At 55.2% G+C, this 18,011-nt stretch overlaps 6 protein-coding genes across 6 annotated transcripts; 3 read left to right on the top strand and 3 right to left on the bottom strand.

Annotated features, from left to right (window-relative positions):
- Positions 1–121: 121 nt before the first annotated feature.
- Positions 122–1,249, top strand: CCM_00500 (uncharacterized protein; the record flags this gene model as incomplete). Its single annotated transcript, XM_006665660.1, has 2 exons — positions 122–754; positions 812–1,249. 2 exons carry the CDS (start codon positions 122–124, stop codon positions 1,247–1,249), a joined length of 1,071 nt encoding a protein of 356 aa, XP_006665723.1.
- A 4,412-nt stretch (positions 1,250–5,661) lies between these two features.
- Positions 5,662–7,621, top strand: CCM_00501 (galactose-proton symport, putative; the record flags this gene model as incomplete). Its single annotated transcript, XM_006665661.1, has 2 exons — positions 5,662–6,196; positions 6,258–7,621. 2 exons carry the CDS (start codon positions 5,662–5,664, stop codon positions 7,619–7,621), a joined length of 1,899 nt encoding a protein of 632 aa, XP_006665724.1.
- Positions 7,622–7,938: 317 nt separating this feature from the next.
- CCM_00502 (uncharacterized protein) lies at positions 7,939–10,187 on the top strand (the record flags this gene model as incomplete). Its single annotated transcript, XM_006665662.1, has 6 exons — positions 7,939–8,113; positions 8,144–8,280; positions 8,506–8,770; positions 8,839–8,946; positions 9,217–9,326; positions 9,387–10,187. The coding sequence occupies 6 exons, from the start codon at positions 7,939–7,941 to the stop codon at positions 10,185–10,187; spliced, it is 1,596 nt and encodes a 531-aa protein (XP_006665725.1).
- Positions 10,188–10,543: 356 nt separating this feature from the next.
- CCM_00503 (ankyrin repeat domain protein, putative) lies at positions 10,544–11,332 on the bottom strand (the record flags this gene model as incomplete). Its single annotated transcript, XM_006665663.1, has 1 exon — positions 10,544–11,332. One exon carries the CDS (start codon positions 11,330–11,332, stop codon positions 10,544–10,546), a length of 789 nt encoding a protein of 262 aa, XP_006665726.1.
- A 1,167-nt stretch (positions 11,333–12,499) lies between these two features.
- Positions 12,500–13,285, bottom strand: CCM_00504 (spherulin-1B precursor; the record flags this gene model as incomplete). Its single annotated transcript, XM_006665664.1, has 1 exon — positions 12,500–13,285. One exon carries the CDS (start codon positions 13,283–13,285, stop codon positions 12,500–12,502), a length of 786 nt encoding a protein of 261 aa, XP_006665727.1.
- A 2,145-nt stretch (positions 13,286–15,430) lies between these two features.
- CCM_00505 (ubiquinone biosynthesis protein) lies at positions 15,431–17,333 on the bottom strand (the record flags this gene model as incomplete). Its single annotated transcript, XM_006665665.1, has 3 exons — positions 15,431–16,747; positions 16,806–16,956; positions 17,014–17,333. The coding sequence occupies 3 exons, from the start codon at positions 17,331–17,333 to the stop codon at positions 15,431–15,433; spliced, it is 1,788 nt and encodes a 595-aa protein (XP_006665728.1).
- Between the last annotated feature and the right edge of the window lie 678 nt (positions 17,334–18,011).

Raw genomic sequence — 18,011 nt, forward strand, 5'->3', positions numbered from 1 at the left:
TCTCCTGCGCTGCCTGTAAGTGCCTCTAAAAGCGCTATAATGTTGTTCTGTGTAATAAAGGTAAGAGAGGGTACATGGTCTTTAGCCACAATCGGGTTGGCTATGCTGCGCCACAATCTCCATGGTCATAATGCCAATTTTCTCCCCATCCATCGTGCTCGACATGTCCTCTGGCGATGGCAGCCCTCAGGGTTTCGTGAACCCATCGTCCGAAGAGCGATTCTATCAGATTATCAAGCACTTTACTAGCAGCGACCCTGATTCTACCAGTTATAATAGGCCAAAGCTAGTCGGATTAGTATACCAATATGCTACATCGTTAAAGTCCAAGGATAATGTCCTACGCGCCTTCTTTCGCGCAATAGAACTACCTATGGAGGGGAGCGCTATCGATTTTTCTGATGAGAAGTATACCGAGATTTTGCGTTCCCGTGTGGCAGGATTCGCTGAGCACCTAGTCCATCACTTCTTTATGCCGCTACGGGCGTCGCCCCAACCAACGCCGCATCACCGGTCTGCGACGTTGAGGTCGAGCAGCCGAGACTTTGTTGGAACGCCAGAACGGCTGTCGACTCTCCGTGGCGACTGTTTAATTCGCGATAGGCATCGGTGCGTCATATCGCGAGCATTCGATATGAGTAAGGCACGCGAACAACAAGCCCTACAAGGCCAGATATTTGATGATGAAGGCAACCCTATTGAGGATGGCAATTTCGACTGGCTAGAGGTTGCTCATATTTTACCACACTCCTTAGTACGTATTTCCTATTTGCGTCTACTGCTAAGCATTTCTTTATTGATGGTTCTTCAGAGTGAATCAAAAAAGACGGCTCTAGAGATTCTCCATATGTTCGATAGTGACGTTGTTCATCTTATCAATGGTGTGGACGTTGACCGACCACATAATGCTATAACACTTACTCTCAGCTTACACCGAGCCTTCGGGAATTTCGATCTATACTTTACACCAATTACCGACCGCCCGCATACATATACGATCAGAACAATCCAGGGGATTGGATACAGAATGCTACCTGTTACAAGGACGCTGTACCTCACGGCGGACCATCGGATCGACCCACCGTCGCCGCGCCTTCTTGCTCTGCACCGCGCTATTGGACATGTCCTGTATCTTTCAGGGGCGGGGGAGTATATTGATAATATTTTCCGCAAGTTTGAGGATGGACTGATACAACACGATGGATCGACGCCGTTGGGAGAACTTGTGCAGTTGAGAATGAATAAGTGAAATGCCACTCTCTTAAACTTATAAGGTATAAATTGCCTTCTAGAATAGATAATACTCTTAAGGCCTAAGGGAACTAAATTTATAAAATAATTACTCTTTCTTAGTATAATCTAGATTTTTTTATAGCCTAGTAGTTAGGAAATATAAAGGGGATAAAATAACCTACTAATTAGACTAACTTCTTCCTTATTCTTACTATTTTCTTATTATATAATTACTTCTTTTTCTTTCTTTCTTCTTTCTTCCTCTACTATGCGGCGTCGCACGTTTTGGCTGTCGTGTCTATAGGTGTGAACATGTCGGGGTAGATCCCACTTACTGAAAATGGAACTCGTGATGCCTTCACGCGGGCCGAGAAATAGCACTAAGCTCTTATACTTGCATCCAAACCACTTTAATAGTAATCACATTGGTGACTGTGACGAACTGTAATCTCATCTATATTTCCTTTCTTCTATACTTCCTTTCTTCTATGTTTCCTTTCTTCTATGTTTCCTTTCTTTTATATTTCCTTTCTTTTATATTTCCTTTCTTCTATATTTCCTTTCTTCTATGTTTCCTTTCTTCTATATTTCCTTTCTTCTATATTTCCTTTCTTCTATGTTTCCTTTCTTCCAGGTTTCCTTTCTTCCATGTTTCCTTTCTTCTATATTTCCTTTCTTCCATGTTTCCTTTCTTCTATGTTTGGTATAGTGGCCCTTCGACCCAGGGCCCAACTGAACTCGACGCAGTAGAGGCAGGGATCAGCTAAAATACACACAACCGTGTGGTCCTACAGCGAAACGACGAGATGGAGTGACTAACAACTAATAGCAGGCGCAACGGGAGGTGGAGACGCCAGATACAATGATCAACATCATTAGTGGACGAGAACAACCAGGCTGGTGAGTACGAGCGGGCAGTGAATATGACAACACAGGGGGGCGAATCAGGGTGAGTAAGGTCACGTTTGTTCCCCATGAAACAGGAGGGGTTAACTTAAAAGAGCGGCACGACAGTCTGGTGGACTTGACTTGTTCATCTTACCTTTTTATCCATTTTCCAGGAGGAAGCAGACCAGCGGTCCTTCATTACACGACTTTTCTTCATTGCATGATTATTTCCAGCGCCAAGAGGCTATCGCTAGAGGCCAGTGGTTGGGAGACTTTCGATAAACATGGGGATGGACCTCTACAGCATGGGACACGTGTTGTGCGTTTGTGGTGTCAACTGCCACCCGGGAGAGGGTGTCGTGAGCAATTGCGAGCCCCATGTGTGCAGGAGCCTCAGGGAGCTGCACCCTCCGCTTTGCGCGAGCTGGCTGACGGTGGAGGTTACGTCCACCTACCCTATGTTCGACTTTGTTTGGGAGAGAGCCGAAGTAGCAGTGGTGAGGAACGCACTGAAGAAGCATCTTATAGATGACAGTGGTGGAAATTTCAAGTTCGAGTGGAAGACATACTCGGGTAGATATCTTGGTGACCCGCACCCGCCCGAGACGGCGCCGGTGTTTACGAAGTGTGGGATGCTTATTTGCTTGCTCACGGGGACGGTCCCGACCGCTGAATTCTATACGGCGTTGCGGCAGACGATTGCAGCTACTCCGGGATATCAAGGCGATGGAGAGCCGGTGGTGTCGCCTTTGAAATGTTGTGCCCGGGAGTGGCCGTCCTTTCTTGGTCGTGGATTGAGAGCCAGTGGTGGGCACGAGGAGGAGCGCAGACTGCACCGCCTTGCGTTGGAGGCGAAGCAAGGGGACGATGTGTGTAGCTTTTCGGAAGAGTATGACGAGTTGCGCTGGCAACTGGTCCTAGACCTAGACATGGCTGGGCTTGTGGTGTACTAGATGCTAGAAAGTACCGTTGCAATTTTATCTTGAATTTTCTCGGAACAAGGATTGGGGACAGTAGTAAAGCACATTGCGCATAGGTGAAGAAGTGCTCCCAACTTGTGCCTCATCTGCGACTCTCTAACAACTGGCATGATCACCCCCGGAAGGCCCTAAGCAGAAGGTATGAAATCCCAGCGTAGAGCACGCCGAAACGGAGTAAAGGGAGAATACTGATGGTGCGAGGTGGCGTGCTCCCCGCTGCCCCGGGCCGTTTTGTCCGGAATTCTGCTGTTTATGGACATACGAGCAACCTGCCGAGACCTGCGGAGACGGTAACGCGATTGAAGCTTTTCAGTAGTATTCTGGCTACTCCATCATTGGCGGTTTTCTCTGACCCTTCTCGCGGATTCCCTCCGGCAGGGCGCCTGAGCCACGAAGAAGATTAGCGGCAAGCGGTTCGCGACAAGGGGCTTGGCTTGGCGGCCTTGGAGAGGGCCATTGAACCACATTTCACCAGGCAGCAGGATAACGAGCGAATGACGGGAATGATTCTCCTTGTTCCCGTGGGGAACGGCGGGGTTGAAGAGCTGGGGTTATTCTGTATTCATGAGTCGTGCGTTGATGACTTTGATGAAAGCAGTCCGTCTTGAGACTAGAGTCTGAAAACTTTGCAGGTTTTAAAGTAGGAAACCAATTGTGCTCGTGGGCTGGATCTGGATGTTGGGCTGTTAGGTTGGAGCTCGAGTTCAAGAGGTCGGCTGCTCGTAGTAGAAACCAGGCAAAAAGCCGCGAGCAGCGAAGCACCACAACCAGAGGTGGTCATAAGCGGTCATCGTCAAAGCGTAAAAGGCGCATCTTGGTCAATTGAAATGTTGTACACCGTAGAAACAACTGGCCGAACCCAAACGCCATGTTGCTTTTTTTTTCGTGTTTTGGGGAAGAAGAAAGGTTCAACCCCCACACACCAAGCCACATCTTGGCGAATAGGCGGCCCCCCCAAGCCCTTCTTTTCATCCATTCATCGAGCCGGGAATTCTGCTGCCTGGAATGGAGCCGCAAACGCCACACGGAACGCCACACTGTCTACGGTGGAGCCCGCTGCAAGCCGGCGTCGAGATGGTGGCGGGAGGCGAGGCTGGGGCCAAGATTGGACCAGGAGAGGAAGTTCAGAGCTCGTCGTGAGGGATCCGGGGCGTCGTTGGAGCTGAGAATTGGAGGCAGAAAAGGGCGAGGATGGGATGGATGGTGGGCGAAAAAATGCTTGCGATTGAGACAGATGGGATTATGTCTTGTGGTCTTGTTCTAGGAGGACTTGTCTGGAATGATGTCATGATGGTGGCGATGCATGATTGGGGGCCGCAGACCAGTGCTAATTGCAGAGCGACTTGGCAATTTAACACGACCCACGCATTGTACAGGCCGCATCTGATAGCGCGCAAGTAACTACCGCATCAACCTCTTAGTCTGAGTCGCCCTCCAGGCCAGAGAGGGAGTATGTTACTAGGTAACCATTCGGGCCGGTTTAGCAAAAAAGGCTGCCAGCCAAGACAATACCATTTGCTTCAAGTGTCATACAACAAACGCATCTGGCAAAGGACCATCATGGTTGTGGCGTTGGCTTCACCTTGGCACTCCATGTGAGCAGCACCGTCCATGTCCACCTGGGGGAGAGAAACGAGAGAAACAATGAAAGATGACGGGGCACGACACGACGTAGCGTCGCATTTGTTGGGGCCACTAGACGAGCCATCGCTTCGTGGGTTGTGCTAGTTGATCGATGGAGGCTTGTGTGTGTGTGTGTGTGTGTCTTGCACACCACAGCACATTCCTCCCATCTTTCCATGCCGCTTTTCTATTCATCGAGGGTATGCTAGAAGTAGGTAGTTACAGAACCTCTTTTTTTGTAAAGCCTCTTGTTCTCGAATGACTAAATCCCGCAATAGAGCTACAGAACCATCTTCCTGGAAACCAACAGTCGGTCACGCGGGCACCTCTCTTTGCACCTCGATGCAGAAATACGTCCCGGCGGGCGCTAGTAAACCCTATTTTCTTGATGGCTTCAAGTGGGAAGCAGAGCTCCGTTAGTTCAGGGCGCCTTTCCCCACGAAGCTGCTTGCACAACCTCCATGTAAGCCGCTCCGTCTTCGTTCGCCCGCTGGCATGTATGGGCCGCAACGGGCACCCGAACTGACTGGGGTTCTTCATGTTTCTCGCCTTGGTCCATAAGCGTGGATCACTAACTTAGTAGTCACCTTGTTCTGGGTCCGGCAAGGCTAGCCTTGGCGCGCCTCGCTTGTCCGCAACCATGTCGCCATCATCAGACACACCCCCATTGTCCTACTTAGACCGGGCCATGGGGAAAATCGCGCTGGTTATACTTTACCGTCTCACTTCCCATTTCTTCCTTTAATACCCCCAGCATTCCCCCATTCTCTCCATCGTCGCCCCTTCCTTCCTTTCTGTCCCAGACAATCCCAAGTGACCCCTGCTTGGTTACCAAGGGCCGCTTCACCCCATCTCTTTCCCGCAGCCCAGACCTCCAACATCAACTTTATTCTTATACTAAATAGGAAAAAGTTTGTCCTCTAAATAAATTCCCACCATGTCCCACGACATCAACAAGGCCGCCGCCGCGGACCTCTACGCCGAAAAAGGCACCACCCACGCCGAAGAGGTCGTCGTGGAGCGGACGCTCGAGGCGCGCCTGCGCAACCCGCTCGAGGGCATCCCGCGCGACGTGCTCATGCGGCAGGTCGACGACTTTGCGCGCGCGCGCGGTCTCGCCGAGCACCTGCCCATGCTGCGCAAGGGCGCGCTCGTCGCGCAGGACCCGGCCGGCATCCGGCTCGTCGACGGCGACGAGGCGCTGACGGCCGACGAGCTCGCCGTGCTGGACCGCGAGGCCACCAACAAGTGGGCGATGCCCGCGCGCCTCTTCTGGACCATTGCCATGTGCTCCGTCGGCGCGGCCGTCCAGGGCTGGGACCAGACGGGCGCCAACGGCGCCACCATCTTCTTCCCGCGCTACTACGGCATCGGCGGCGACAGCGCGCGCGAGCAGATCCTCGTCGGCCTCATCAACGCCGCTCCTTATATTGGCAGCGCGTACGTTCTCTTTCTCTCTCTCTCTCTCTCCCGTACGTTTGCTACGAAACTAACTTGGCAAAACTGTCAGGTTCATCGGCTGCTGGCTCTCAGACCCCCTCAACAACTACTTTGGCCGCCGCGGCACCATCTGGTTCTCGGCGCACTTTTGCATCTGGCCCGTCATCGGGTCGGCGTTTTGCCACACGTGGCAGCAGCAGCTCGCCTGCCGGCTGCTGATGGGCATCGGGATGGGCGCCAAGGCGTCGACGGTGCCCATCTACGCGGCCGAGAACGCGCCGGCGTCGATCCGCGGGGCGCTCGTCATGTCGTGGCAGATGTGGACGGCGTTTGGCATCATGCTCGGCACCGCCTTCAACCTCGCCGTCTTCCACGTGCCCGACATCAACTGGCGCCTCATGCTCGGCGCGCCCTTTATCCCCGCCGTCCCGCTGCTCGTCGGCATCTACCTGTGCCCCGAGTCGCCGCGCTGGTACATGAAGAAGGGCCGCTTCGCCGACGCCTGGAAGGCCATGTCGGTCCTGCGCCACCACGAGATCCAGGTCGCCCGCGACGTCTTCTACATTGGCACCCAGCTCGAGCTCGAGGAGCGCATCGTCAGCAGGTCCAACCTCGTCAGCCGCTTCGCCCAGCTCTTCACCATCCCCCGCGTGCGCCGCGCCAACCTCGCTGCTATTGTCACGATGCTGGCCCAGCAAATGTGCGGCATCAACATCATTGCCTTCTACTCCACCTCCATCTTCAAGGAATCAGGCCTCCCCGAGTTCAAGGCCATGATTGGCTCCTTTGGCTTCGGCCTCGTCAACTGGCTCTTTGCCTTTCCCGCCTTCTGGACCATTGACACGTTTGGCCGCCGCAGCCTGCTGCTCTTTACCTTTCCCCAGATGTTCTGGACCCTGCTCGCCGCCGGCCTCTGCACCCTCATCGACAAGGACATGGGCGACCTCCGCACCGGGCTCGTCTGCCTCTTCGTCTTCCTCTTTGCCGCCTTTTACTCGCCGGGCGAGGGGCCGGTCCCGTTCACCTACAGCGCCGAGGTGTACCCGCTGTCGCACCGCGAGACGGGCATGGGCTTCGCCGTCGCCACCTGTCTCTTCTGGGCCGCCGTCCTCGGCACCTCGTTTCCGTTTTTGCTGCACGAGGCCAAGCCCGTCGGCGCCTTTGGCGTCTATGCCGGCTTCAACGTCGTCGCCTTTGTCCTCATCTTCCTCTTTGTCCCCGAGACCATGCAGCGCTCGCTCGAGGAGCTGGACTGGATCTTTGCCGTCCCTGTCCGCGAGTTTGCGGGCTACCAGGTCAAGATTGTTCTGCCCTGGTTTTTCAAGCGTTATGTGCTCTTCCAGAAGAACGCCACGAAGCCTCCACTGTATCACTTTGAAACCGTGGAGCAGACGAGCCATCAAGGCCCGATTACGGGACCTTTGACGAGCTCGGACGATGAGAAACGCTCATACTAGGTTGATGTGATTTTTCGCGCTTGTGTTTTACTCGTTGCTTTGTTACTGGATACATTCTTTTGGAAAATGAATCATGTTTATATTGACCGCGCAGGATCGTACTTATATATACTCTGAGAATGAAAACGATACCTTTATCAATATCTCGCTTTCCCACAACCCGTAATACTCCAACCTTGGCTGCTTGGCTGTACAAAGTTCCAAATCCCTCGGTCAACGGAGGCTTTTGTCAAAATATAATTAGAGTAGTAAATTGTGGGAGAACATTGTGGTAGTGTTTTTTTTTTTTTTTGCAGAAACCAGAACCAGGCGGATTTATGAACGAGTGTCATCCGCCTCTCGACACACTCGGGACTCGGGAGCAAAATTATCAGGCACATGTCCGTCTCAACACCAGACCAGCCTCGCAAGTCGAATCACAAGTTGAATTAAATCTCCATCTACTCCGCGCTACTCATCTAGTCCTTCAAACCATCTCCGCAGCAGCATTGAGTCACAGCCAACCGTTGACCGCCTGAGTAGCCCGTCCCGTCACACACGCCGGCTCGGCTGCCTACCGCCGGCTTCCGCCTCGGCCTATCATTGCCGCCCTCATCAACACGGCCCAGGACTCTGAATCAACCCGTCCCCCAAGTCTCCATCACCCGCCCCAATACTCGGTCAGAAAAACCACCATGACTGAATCACACGATCAAACCGCACACAACTATAAAAAGCGGCATCCTCGCCCGCCACAGAACCTCTTGCGGAACCCAACATCTTTGCCCCCCCTCGAGTTCGTTGCACTTTTTTTTCCCAATCTCCGTGCTAGAATCCGTACGCTGCTTGTGTCTTTTGTCTCTGCTTCGCTGCTGCCCCTCGCGCTACAAAAGCCCCCCCCCCAGGTTGTCGTCTGCTTCTTGATGCCGGTCCGAGACCACATCCTCGTCCAGACCAGATCCTTTGCACCGGGTGTCTTGCCGCTGTCCGCGCGCACGTTCCGTCTCGTCTCGTGCCTGCGCATCGTCACGGGGCGCGACATCCCGCTGTGCTTCGTGTCCCGCGTCACGGCCGCGTTTTACAACGACCGCGGTCGACCCGTCTGGAGCCGACGCGTGCTTCTCTACAAGATTGTGCCCAGGCACCGTCGCAACGTTGCTGCGAACCAAGGTCCGTCGTCTTGTTTTTCCTTTTGTTATTCAATACTCTTGTGGTGGGTGCTAACACACAGAGTGCAGACATTCATAGTCTTACGCAAGCGGAATACCACCAGCAGTTCCCGTACTTTCATCAGGACCACACACAAGACAACTACGCCACCTCTTCCACATCCGCTGAGAACCAAGGTACGTGCTTCTCTAGTGCAGAGTAGTGTAAGGAATCATCACTGACATGAGGCACAGAAATCGCCCTCTATCCACGCAACGAGCACAATCACCATTTCGCACACCGCTCGCAGGATCCCATATCCGTCGCACAGTACCACGTCGAGCATCACGCTCCAGCATACCACGTACACCAACCGCACACCCAGTACCAAGACCACGTCCGCCACCCGAGTCACGCGCTCCATCACACCAATCCCCATCACCAGAGCTATTTAACCTCGAACCGAGCCGCTGACCCCTTCAACACCCTCGCCCCCAACCACCCTCTCGCTCCCGTCAGCTGCCCCTCCAGCTCCGGCCACTGGTACACGTCGTTCAACCCGCAAGAGCGTCGCTGGGTCAACACCTGGCAGCCCAACTGACTCCCGTCCCATCCCCGTCGCGTTTCCGCACCCAAGTCCAACATGTCTGGCGGCTGGAACCCCGTCACGGGCCGCGACAACCACGGCGGCGGCCGCCCCCCCTTTGCGCCGCAGGGCGGCGGGCCCATGCCGGCCCAAGGCCAGGCCTACATCCCGCACATGGGCGGCCCAGGCTATAGTTTCGGTATGGCTCCCCAATTTGCTGGCTACCCAGGCATGGCGGCTTACGGCGGAGGATACATGGCAGCGGCGCCGAGCTACTACCCACAGCCTCCCGGCGGTGGCATGCCCATGGCGCCGCCGCCCATGGCGCAGCATCCGATGCACCCGGGCGGCTTCCAGACGCAGCAGACGTTTTCGTACCAGCCCAACGGCGCGGGCAACATGCTCCCGCGGCAGCCGCAGCCGTACCCCGTCATCGACCCGACCATGCCCGCCGCGCAAATGACCAACAGCTCCGGCGGCGTCGGCTGCGAGCCCGGCTACAACTACTTCTTCCCCGCCGAGCACACCAAGGCGCACATCTTCAAGACGAGCACCCCGCCCTGGCAGCTGCCGCCCACGGCCCAGATCCCCTTCAAGGCGACGCACATCCCGTGCACCACCACCATGGCCGACCTGCTCAAGGGCTTCGGCTGCACCAACCCCGTCGCCAAGAAGAACAGGGTCTTTGAGGTCATTGGCAGCGGCAGCGGCAAGTGGTACAAGGGCCTCGCCATCAGCGGCGACGACAAGGACATGCTCAAGAAGACGCTCAAGGAGGTGGGCTGGGACATGACGAGGACGGGCAACCCGCATGAGAAGCCGATTGTGTGTCTGTGGTTTTGCAAGGATTAGGGCGGAAAGGAGGGGCGTTGTTTGTTTGCAAGGAGAGCTGTTGGAAGGTTATACGGCGAAATTATGTCTTTGACTTGGTTGCAACATGTGTTCATGAATGGTGTTTTGCGTCTTGGAAGGAAAAGATTGCTGCTTGTTTGGATTTATTGCCCGCGTATGGCGTGTTTGGGTCGAGATAAAAATAACGATTGCTCTTTAGCTAGGTAGCTCATCTACCGAAAAAGAAATGAAAATTTGCTCCGAACCGATGCAGAAGTCAACGCTAATATATGCTTTGTGCTAAATAAACAAAGACACAACACTCCAGTAAGTCAAATCTCGCTGCGGCCACATACCGGGCGCTTCACAAGTCGCTCTCACTCGTCATCGTCGCTGTTATCCGGCACCACCCTCACCATGCCGAGCCCGAGCCCCGTCTTGCGCGGCGACGTGTGCATCTGCTGCTTCTCGGGGCCCGTCTTGTGTCGTCTTGTGGCCTCGGAGACGAGGCCCTTGAGGTAGACCTCTGCCTGGACGGTGGCGCTGTACGCGGCGGGGGTCCAGTTCCAGAGGTTGCGGCGGTCGACGTCGGCGCCGGCGGCGAGCAGGGTGCGCAGGCAGAGCAGGCTGCCGCTGGCGCTGGCAAAGTGCAGGGCAGTGTTGCCGTCGGCGTCGGCGCGCTGGACGGCGTCGGCCGGGCCGCCGGGGCTGTAGGTGAGGAGCAGCTGGAGGACGGTGTCGTGGCCGCCGGCGCAGGCGTCCATGATGGCGTCGCGGCCGCGGGCGTCGCGGCGCAGCACGGCGCGCGCGTCGTGCTCGCACAGCAGGTGCACCACCTCGCTGTGGCCGGCCGCCGCCGCGAGCATCAGCGCCGTCTGGTGCTGGTCGTTGAGCGCCGGCGCCGGCGACTCGTGCCCGGCCGCGAGCAGCGCCGCGCACGTCGCCCGGTCCCCGAGCGACGCCGCCAGGTGCAGGTTCGCGTTCGACTGCCCGCGCGCAGACGTGTCCGGGTTGTGCACGAGATGCGGGTGCGAGCGGAGGATGCGCGTCACGAGCGGCGCGTCGCTGGCGTGGATGGCGCGGCGGAGGCGGATCGCAGGGTCAATCCTGTGGAAACGGTCAGCGTGTGCGAGAGGGTTGGGATGAGGATAGAGGCATGTGTACATCTTGGGGAGCTTTTCATGTTCGATTCGGTCACGGCAGAGGTGCGGCGGGGGACTCGAAGTGTCTCGCCAGCGAGGTGTTGTTTGACGTGACGCGACTGAGTCTGTATCGAGATAGTGCGACGAGCAGTACGGTCCACCCTTGGTTTCCGAAATCCGGCACAAGGGAAAAAATTGACACGAGAAAACTTCGCATATAAAGTAATAATAATAATAATAATTCTTATACACTAATTAGGCTAAATAACCTATCTAGTACCTCTGCTAATGCCGCATATAAAGTAAGAAATTATCAAGACTAATGAGAATGATAATATATTGCTGACCGGCCGTTTATTTTGTCCCCCTGGTAGCGCCATCGCCAGCAGCAGTAGAGCCTACCTTACATATGTGCAGCCACGTACACATAAACGCCTGTAAATATCCGGTTATAGAGCATCTAACCCCAACTGCTCCAAATCATAGTCGAATAAGGCCATGATTATTTTATCATCCTCGTTTGCGAGAGAGGGGAACCAGCTCATGTTCATTATATTCTTCTCTAATTTAAAGGATACTATGGATGTCGTTGCGACGTCCTTCTCTGTGACCGCCCTCTCTTGGGAGTCATCACGACGCCGTCTCTTTGTGGAGGCCATCAGGCGCGGCGAGAGAAATCAGGACATATTCAGGGTGACGGAAACGGATATTGGGCACTTCTGATGCGAGAGTGGCCTCTGGATGCGCAGGTCGATCAAGGCAGCTGCGAATTGCAGGACCATAACTAGGGGCCACCTCTATTCGTCTTGCTTCGCTGTTCGTCTTAATTCCCTCTCCGTCCTGTTTCCGCATTCGTATTTTCCTTTTTCGTCTTGTTTAGTTGTCGTTGAATTATTATTAACCTCGTTGTCGTTCTTGTTGTTGCTGATGCGCAAACTCGGTCCTTGCGCAACGGTTCGGTGACTCACGTCCTTTCAGAACTACAGCATTGATTCGCGGAAAAAGCACAACTGGTATCAATCCAACTCCTAACTAAAGTCTAAATGATTCGAGGAAAAAGCACAACTGGTATTAATCCACAAACTCCTAAGTAAAGTCTAAATAACCGGCTAATCCATGCATTCCCATAACCAACCATGTTTCAGCATACTCCAAAGAAAGTAAACAGATACCCAATGACTCCGAACGCCATCAGTCGAAAAGCTCACTCAGGTCACGCTTAGCGTTACGCTGAATGCCGCACTTGTTGAGGCACGCGTCGATGCCCAGGGCGATATTATCCGGGATGGCGTGGCGAAACGTCTCAATGTCCTTGCCGTTGAGCGTCTGCACGCCGCCCAGGGTGGCGCCGACGACATCGGGCCGCAAGCTCAAGAAGTTCTGCGCAATCTGGCTCGTCCCGGCGTCCGTGTGGGGAAAGGCGGCGACGAAGACGGCGTCGGTGCAGTCCGGGTTGAACTCTTGGTGGATGGCGCCCTGCGGGAAGACGGTCATCTGAAACGTCTTCATCGTGTTGGCGACGGGCGTGGCGCCGTTTTCCAGCACAAAGTTGGTGACGAGCCGGCCCTGCACGATGATGTTGAGCTCCGTGGCGCGCGGGTGCACGTGCGCCGTGTTCATGCCGCACGGGCCGAGGAAGCCGACCGTCATGGACGCGCCGTGGCCGATGAGGGCCGGAAACGTCTTGGCCGTCGCCGCCATCGAGAGCCCGCCCTGGCCCTTGGCCTCGGAGCGGCCCGCGGCGTTGACGTCTTTAAAGTCAAACACCCAGTCGCCCGCCTGGTCGAGCAGCTTGGCCCGGTCGAGCGTCGTCGGCGCCGTCACGAGCTTGGTGATGAGCTCGGCGTTGCCGCCGCGCGTGTTGACGGGCACGACGGCCGGGATCACGGCGTCAATGTCAATGGCTCGCGCCGTGCGGCTGGGGGCGGCCAGGGCGGCGCCGGCGAGGAGGAGAGTGGACGCGGCGGTGAAGTGCATCGTGATCCGGGGGGGGGGGGAGGTTTGCCTTGGAATGACTTGTTTTGCGAGTATGGGTAAGTCTTGGGTAGGAATTTAGATCTTGTTTATGAATGATGAAACATTTTGTTTCGAGGATTGGATGGCAGCGCAAGTCTCGACTATATACGCGGCTCTGTAGTCAAGCTCGGCCGGGAACGAGCTTGCTCCGGGCACTCCATGGCGATCTGGATTCTAATTTCGAGCAACTGCCTTACATGCACAGCCTAGCAAGCGTTGTGTAAGAAGCCTCCGGAAGCTATACACCCGCGTGGCTGTCATGAACTGGTGCCAGTCAGGTTGGGATGGCTTCGGCTGTGGATCTGTGTAAGCAGGTCCGTAGACTATAGTCAGCGTCGTGCAGTGGACACAAGGACCAATCAGGCCGAGTGGGAAACAAAGAAACAAAAATACGAGCTAGCCTTGCCCCCGTAGTGAGGAATCAAGGGTGATTGGGGAGTCTCATCATCAGGGCTCGTGCGTGTGTAGATGTCAAGCCGGTGTGAGGCTCTCAAAATAGACGCCAGTTGGCCCTGTGGGGGTGAGGGGCGGCCAGGCTCTTTTCATTATGAGGCTTTGCCCAACCTTTTATGCGGCCTGTCATGTTTATAGTGCTTATAGTGACTATGTATGTAGATCCGCTCCCCCGGTGAGATTTTGATTTGATAGCTTATTGTCGTACCTTGTAAATGTGTATTGAGCGAGCCTTGTGCTGAGGCTGGAGCTGTATACTGTTGTACAAATTCAGCAGGCTCAGAAAAGAAGTAGTGTACATAGGTACCTCTAGTAGTAGTCATTTACATGACAGGTATGGGACGAGGGCAGAAAGGACACAGAAATGCCCAAAATTAAATGAAATTAAACCATAAACGCTGAAATCAACCGCTAAATTTGCCCTGCCCATATCAAGCCCAAGCTATTTGCGCATGCGCGCATGCAGTACTAATCAAGAGTCGCATTGCAGAAGCGCTGGCTGTTGGGCGGTGCTGGCAAAATCCAAAAATAGACTGCCACCCGTCTTAGCAGGGCTGTTTTTTTCAACCCGTCTTTGTGTACGCTAACATCTCGGGGCTGTGCAATCACTACCACCTAGTCAGCCCAGCGGCTTCAAGCTATCCGAAATTGTTTTGTGTTTGCTTTAGCTCCATGAAACATGAAATAGGAAAATCATGAATGACAAAGGTTACCAAAAAACTGTAGTAGCGCCGCGCACTACTTGTCCATATTTCGTCTTGTCGACTCTAGCGCAACGACAACGAGTAGCCAGACCAGTGCCGCAACGACGCGGAGTTTGCGTGGGTGGAAATGTTGGATTTGGCAATATCAACCAACTTGTCCAAATTTACATATTTGAGAAAGTCGAACTGCAAAGTTCGGCTTGTACGACATGCCTCAAGCAAGCTTTGAATCGAGGAACAGGCAGTCTGCCACCGTGAGTTGTTCAGCTACACTAAAGTGGGCAGTCCAAAATTACAATCCTGTAGTAAGCTCATCTTTTCAAATAAGCCACCTTTTTTCAACAACAAGGGTCGCGTGGTCTAGCTGGTTATGGCACCTCGTTAACACCGAGAAGGTCCCCGGTTCGAGCCCGGGCGTGACCTTGTTTTTTTCCTTTTGCCCTCGCTCTCCAATGCATTCCTCTTTTTTTCCGCTTGTCGTGTTAAGACGATAAACTTTTGCTGGGCTTTACCTCCTCGTCCTTTCATTTTTCCTCACTGGGTCTTGCCCATTTTTCTTCGCTGGCTCCTTTGCCAGCAGGCCTTTTGTGGATTTGGCTGGTTGGTGTTTGCCCTGATGTGAAGCCCACGAAAGGCCCAACTCGCGATGGGACAGTCACACCGGATAACACCTGCATACCACTAGCAAGTCTCCGATGGGCATGATAAGCAGCGAGAATGACCCACGGGGGGGGGGGGACATTGGCATTTCCGTCACCAGGCCTCACTCAATTCGCACTCCAAGGCCCTTGGTAGGTTGCCCTAGAGATACAGGGTAGTCAAATTATGTATATTCTATTGCATTACCTGCCAGCGGCACATTGTGCGCACAACACCCGCCATTGAAACTTTTCAGCGTCTATGTCTATGTACAGCTCTATTCTATCCGAAACAACCCCTCCGAGTACCATCACAGCCCGTCCACGCTCCTCTTCAGCCCCAGCATGCGCTTGATGCTCAGCCAGAGCTCGAATACCTCGAGCCTAATCTCGACGCGCATGAGCGACGCCCACGCCGCGACGACGCGGACCGCGTTGGCCGGCCAGAGGAACGAGCCGCCGCGCTCGCGGATCTTGTCCAGCTGCTCGTAGAACACGGTGCGCGTGCAGTAGCGGGCGAGGATCAGGAAGCTGCGGATCGGCCCCTGGCGCGTGTGCAGGTTCTCGTCGAGGCTGCGGGTGAGGTCGTTGGTCTTGAGGATGAGGAGGATGATGCGCGGCACGCGGCTCAGCAGCTGCACGAGGTCGACGATGAGGCCCTCCTGCAGGGAGGTGGACATGGCCGCTTCCTCGTCCCCGCTGCGCGCGCGCAGAATGGACCCTTGTGTCGAGATGACACTGTAGTCGCGGCCGGTGATGGCGGACGCGAAGAGAGGGAAGTCCTTGTCGGTGATGCCGGCGACCTCGTGCGCGTAGTGCCGCATGCGGTCCATGTCGCCATCCATGACGGCCAACCACATCTTGGCGTACGAGCGGCGCAGAGACAGCGGGATCTCGCGGTACAGGCCGTGGTCGTAGAGGATGATGTCAAAGTTGGGCCTGCTGCCGAAGCCGCGAAACGAGTCGTTTTTGCGAATGGCGAGGTTGCCGCCGTGTGGGTCGCAGTGCAGCGGGGCGCCGTCGCCAAATATCATCTCGTTGAAGATGCGCGCAAGCGTGGCCGCGACCTCGTCGCGGTCGATGCCGTTGGCGTCGAGGTACGCGAGGTCGTCCGGGCGGTGGCCGGCCTCGCAGGCCATGACGATAATGCGGCGGCGGGCCCAGACGACGTCGGGGATGATGAGCGGGAGCTGCGGGATGGCGGCAAAGTGGTCGCGCATGGAGCGGGCGTTGACGGCCTCTTCTTGAAAGTCCAGCTCCTTGGGCAGCGACACCTCCATCTCCGACGACAGCCACTCGAGGTCGTACTCGGGGAAGAAGCGCTTGAGCGTCGAAAAGGTGTACCGCGTCAGCGCCAGGTCCAGCGGCGCCCACGCCTGCAGCTCCGGGTGCTGCACCTTGACGGCCACCTGCTGCCCAGAGGCGCGAATCGTGGCCAGGTGCACCTGCGCGAGCGAGGCGGCGCCGATGGGCTCGCGCGAAAAGGAGGAGAAGTAGTCCATCAGGTCCTCACCCGTGTCCTTTTTGTACATGGCTTCAATCGACTCGAACGAGGAGACGGGGCACTTGTCCTGGAGCGGGATAAACGTCGTCGTCCACTCGGAGGGTAAGAGGTAGTTCATGGCGCTCTGCGAAGGAGGTGAGTAACTCGTGCAAGTGGCGACGTGGGATCTAGGAGAGGCGTACGAGGTGCTGGCCGAGCTTGATAAAGATGCCACCATTCTTCTCGAGCACCTTCAAAGTGCGCTCGGCGCATCGTTTGTGGCACGCCTTGAGAAGGGCGCCCTTTTCGTCGTCGTTTTCAATCAGCGCTCTTTGGTTGAGCGTCGTGCGGTAACTAGCATCACTGTTAGTCCATCACCGCCTCGTGGGAGCCCTAGGTATTCCGGCATACTCGTTGATGCAAATGGCCAGCCCGGCGACGACGCGACCGCTGCGCTCCGCAGCCTCGTACACGCCTTTGATGTCGTCGATGAAGGCGAGAGCCGTGACGCCACCCACAGCCGCACTCGTCGACGCGAACAAGAGCGCTCGGCGCGGCCGGCGCGGCTGCTGGTGCGACGAGCCGTTTTTGCCCGTCGTCGAGGCGAAGCGTCTGGTGGCGCCACCGAATCGTGCCACCATCGGCTGAGGGAGCTGGCTCTTGCAGGTCGTGCAGGTCCATGGCCGGGAACCAAGCCGCCTGGCAAAGACGGAGAGCGAAGAGGTACTCATTGTGACCTCTGGGTCTGTCGTGTATTGCGTGTTCCCTGTATTCTTGGGGCGCGAGCCGGAGGTGGGTTGTTAAATCGTGATGGTTACGGGAGGACGTTGGGGATTGACGCTATCATCCTATCCTAGACAGGGGTTTAGTTCAAGAAGACGTAACTGCAAATGTCAATGAAGGACTCAATGCCTCATGAGCGGAAGGAGAACAATGGGTAATTGCGCCTGCAGAACGCAAAAAGAGTACAGGCATTGATTGAGTGTTGCGACCACTCAACAATTTTTTTGGTAGTGTCAGCGCCGTGATTCGCCGAAGCTGTAGCCCCGTCTCCGTCGGCTTTGACAGGTGTAGTAGGCTAAAAACTGTGCCGAACAAATTTCGATCTACCACAACGCTTGCTACTTTATCTGTCAGGAATTAGTCTATATAATCCCCTTCGATAATTAAATTGGCGATTTATCCCTTACTTGAGAATTTGCAGAGGCAGGGGATAGAATAAGCCGATAACACCTAGTACCCGCCGCCTATATTTACCTCTTTACACGTGACGGCGCGACCACCCAACGCGTCCTGGCGCCAAAAGCCCATTAAACACCAAAGCCACGCCAGCTTCCAATTTAACAGACTCCCCCGCCTTCAATTCATCGCCCTCTACATCCCTCCTTTCCTCTTCCTCCTGCGCGCTT

The sequence above is a fragment of the Cordyceps militaris genome, assembly GCF_000225605.1.
Source record: "Cordyceps militaris CM01 unplaced genomic scaffold CCM_S00001, whole genome shotgun sequence".
NCBI lineage: Eukaryota > Fungi > Ascomycota > Sordariomycetes > Hypocreales > Cordycipitaceae > Cordyceps > Cordyceps militaris.